The sequence below is a fragment of the Cervus canadensis genome, chromosome 11 (genome assembly GCF_019320065.1).
Source record: "Cervus canadensis isolate Bull #8, Minnesota chromosome 11, ASM1932006v1, whole genome shotgun sequence".
NCBI classification, from domain to species: Eukaryota; Metazoa; Chordata; class Mammalia; order Artiodactyla; family Cervidae; genus Cervus; species Cervus canadensis.
Window position 1 is genome coordinate 75,658,480 of NC_057396.1, and position 3,550 is coordinate 75,662,029.

General features: G+C 45.9%; 1 protein-coding gene across 1 annotated transcript; it reads left to right on the forward strand.

Moving 5' to 3' along the window:
* The first annotated feature begins 2,082 nt into the window (after positions 1-2,082).
* On the forward strand, positions 2,083-3,024 carry LOC122449376 (olfactory receptor 9I1-like). Its single transcript, XM_043480885.1, has one exon. It carries the CDS (start codon positions 2,083-2,085, stop codon positions 3,022-3,024), a length of 942 nt encoding a protein of 313 aa, XP_043336820.1.
* The last annotated feature ends 526 nt before the right edge of the window (positions 3,025-3,550 follow it).

Sequence of the window (3,550 nt, forward strand, 5' to 3'; positions counted from 1 at the left end):
CTATTGTTCCTGGATAAATGATGTGGGCAAATGAGCAAGAGTAGCTCCCCGATCCCTATCGTTTCTGCAGAAATGTCACCTTTTCAGTGAACCTTCCTTGATGAGCCCGTTTAACACTCCTCCCCGTACTTTGGGTCTCCCAAAGCTCTGTGTGTGCATGCGTGTTTCATAGCACTTGTCTTCTATCATGGTGAAAAAATATCGTTCTTTTTTAAAATGTATGTTGTGTATGCCTGGCCCTTCTGCTAGAATGAGCACTTCACAAGGGAAAGATCTCTGTCTGTGTTTTCTTCCCAGCAACCGGAAGAGTGCCTCATGCATTGTAAATTCTCAGCAGATTCTTACTGAATAAATAAATGAGCATAAGTCTCTCTCTCTCTTTTTTTCCCTTTTTGGTCAAGATGATTTGTGTGAATTCCAAGAACGCAGCAAGTCATTGTTTTGGTTGAGAGTCAATATTATGTTGGGCCCTGAGGAAAGAAAAGAACTCCTAAATATTTACATTAATAGGACTTCAGTGGGGGGGGATAAACACCAGATACTGACATTTATTTCATCATTAGATCAGCTTTTGCCAAACATTGGCCCAAGTTTTATTTTCTTCATTATCTAAAATCCTGTGAGAGCTCTGTCAAATTCAGTTCTTGCTTGAAGGATGCAGGGAGGACAAAAAGAATCACCTTTGAAGTCCACATTCAGAGTTTCCATAACCCCAGATGATGAGCATCCAAAAGGTTCAGAAGCAAGATTGTCTGCATACTCGGCAAGCCCTCGATCTTCATTAGAATTCTGAACTCAGTGTGATGGCTCTGTCCCTTGAGGAGCTCTGCAGGCTAATTCTGGAATGGCTTGATTCATGATTCTTACCAACTGATAGTGATCTGGCATTTTAAAATAATGGGACAGTTCCTTTGAAATAGGAGAAGGTGAAAACCAGGGCATGTTGCTTGGCAGAAGCAGAGAGGAAGAAGAGACTTGGCGGGCAACAGCTTGTAGGAGTTTTAGCAGTTCTTGCTCTTCACAGCTCACTGTCTTGCATCCAACTCTATTGGGTTCATATGCACATCCAAATAGCCACGGAGAAAGATAGAGTTGATAGGAGAACTCCAAGGGGCTGTGGACTTGGAGATAAGATTCCAGAATATACATGAACCTAGAAGCATGTTACATTGTTGCAGAATTTAGAGAAAAATAATTCTAAGTGTGTGAGTCAGACCAAATGTTAGATACAGTTGTGTCCTTTGCAGTAATATCATGACTTTAGCAATGACATTCTCATTCAACCAACAAGGAGACTAAGGTTGAGAAAGATGAATTAACTTGGCCAAGGTCTCAAGAGATGGGAACCACGGTCCGATTTCAAAGGTCATGTCCTCAGCGCTATACCGCTAGGATTTCTCCTCACTCTTTAGGGAGGCCGATGACTGTTTCCAGTTCTGAACTTGTAAGAAGTTAGGAATTGCCTATGAAGCTGCATTCTAGCTCTGGTTTTGCCTCTTTACTATGAAATCATGAGCTAGTCACTTTACCTCTTTGATCCTCATATTCTTCTCGTGAAAAGCAGGATGAACAAATATGTGCTTGCAAGGATCTCTGCAAGATCCAATGAAAAAAAGTTTGTAAAGATTGTGAAGTGAGGACTTCCCTGGTGGCTCAGTGGTGAAGACTCTGCCTGCCAACGCAGGAGACCTGAGTTCGGTCCCTGATCTGGGAAGTCCCACACGCTGCAGAGCAACTCAGCCCGTGGCCACGACTATTGAGCCTGCGCTCTTTAGAGTCTGGGAGCAGCAATTACTGAGCCCACGGGCCACAGCCACTGGGCCCGCACGCCCTGGAGCTGGTGCTCACAGCAAGAGAAGGCGCTGCGATGAGAAGTCCATGCCCTGAAACCAGGCAGCAGCCCCGGCTCGCCCCACGAGAGAGCCCACGCACAGCAACGAAGACCCAGCGAGGTCAAAAATAAATAAAATTATTCAAAACCGGCAAAGTGATTTGCTGCAAGTGATCAGATCCAGCTGTGTTCATTTTAATTTATATTTAGTGAGGTTTTCTGTTTTGATTTCAGGGGGCAGCCGAGGACTCATGGCAGAGAACGGCACTGCGGTAACAGAATTCGTTCTGCTGGGGTTCCAGCTGTGGGCCGAGCTGCAGACAGGTCTCTTCTTTGTATTTCTGCTCGTTTATCTCATCACCCTGGGAGGCAACCTGGGCGTGATGGCACTGGTTCAGAGTGACCCTCGCCTCCAGACTCCCATGTACTTTTTCCTCAGCCACCTCTCCTTTCTGGACGTTTGCTACGCCTCCGTCATTGTCCCCCAACTGCTGGAGACCTTGCGGAGCGATAAGGGGACCATCACCTTTGAGCGCTGTGCCGCGCAGTTCTTCTTCTTCACCCTCTGTGCCAGTGCTGAGTGCTTCCTCTTGGCCGTGATGGCCTACGACCGCTACGTGGCCGTGTGCAAACCTCTCCTCTACGCCTCGGCCATGACGCCCCAGGCCCGCCTGGGGCTGGTGGCTGGGGCATACGGCGGTGCCGCGGTCAACTCCGTGGTCCGCACTGGCTGCACCTTCTCCATCTCCTTCTGTAAGTCAAACCAGGTGGATTTCTTCTTCTGTGACCTCCCACCTCTGCTGAAGCTCGCCTGCAGTGAGACCAGGCCACGAGAACGGCTGATCTACCTTTTAGCTTTCTTGGTCATTGCAACCAGCGTTTCAGTGATTCTCATATCCTACCTGTTCATCCTTCGGGCCATTCTGAAGATTCGTTCAGCTGGTGGCAGAGCCAAGACCTTCTCCACCTGCGCTTCGCACATAACCGCAGTGGCTCTTTTCTTTGGGACGCTCATATTCATATACCTGAAGGGTAACATGGGAAAATCTCTCTGGGAGGACAAGATTGTGTCAGTATTTTACACTGTGGTCATCCCGATGCTGAACCCACTGATCTACAGTCTGAGGAACAAGGAAGTGAAGGAGGCTCTGAAGAGAGCGTTCGGCAGGATGAAGGTTTCCCGAGTAGAGTAAGACATGAGCTCCATTGATTCAGAAGCTCCTGCAAGTAATCCTTTGGGCTTTTAGCTTGTTTTCATAATACAGAAACCAGACCTGATAATTACAAAGACATATGGAGGCAAAAAAGCAAAAAAAATGTAGATTTAGTTTCCAGTAATTGCTTTATTAACTCTGTGACCTTCAGCCAGAAATTCTCTGCCTCAGTTATCACATCGGTAAAAATTACCTAGTTATGATTGAAGCCAGCCTTAAGAGAAACTGAATGCTGAAGGACTTTATAAGTGATAAGATGCTATAAAATGTGAAATTTATTTTTCTGAACCATCCTGAATATTGCTCATTGTTTTCTCAGCTACATAGTTTCTTTTTTCCCACCAAGCTAACGTTTGTACCTTGAATACTTACAATACAATAGCTTATTGCTTACATAGTGAGGATAGTCATTTTCCTTGGTTGTGGGTAGTGGGGTGGAAATCAACCCTGACCAAAGGAAACGTTCCTCAACATTCAATCATGTATAGTTTAGGTATTTCTCATG

Excerpts from the sequence above, each read along its gene's own strand:
- LOC122449376 (XM_043480885.1), top strand. The coding sequence starts at position 2,083 with ATGGCAGAGAACGGCACTGCGGTAACAGAATTCGTTCTGCTGGGGTTC.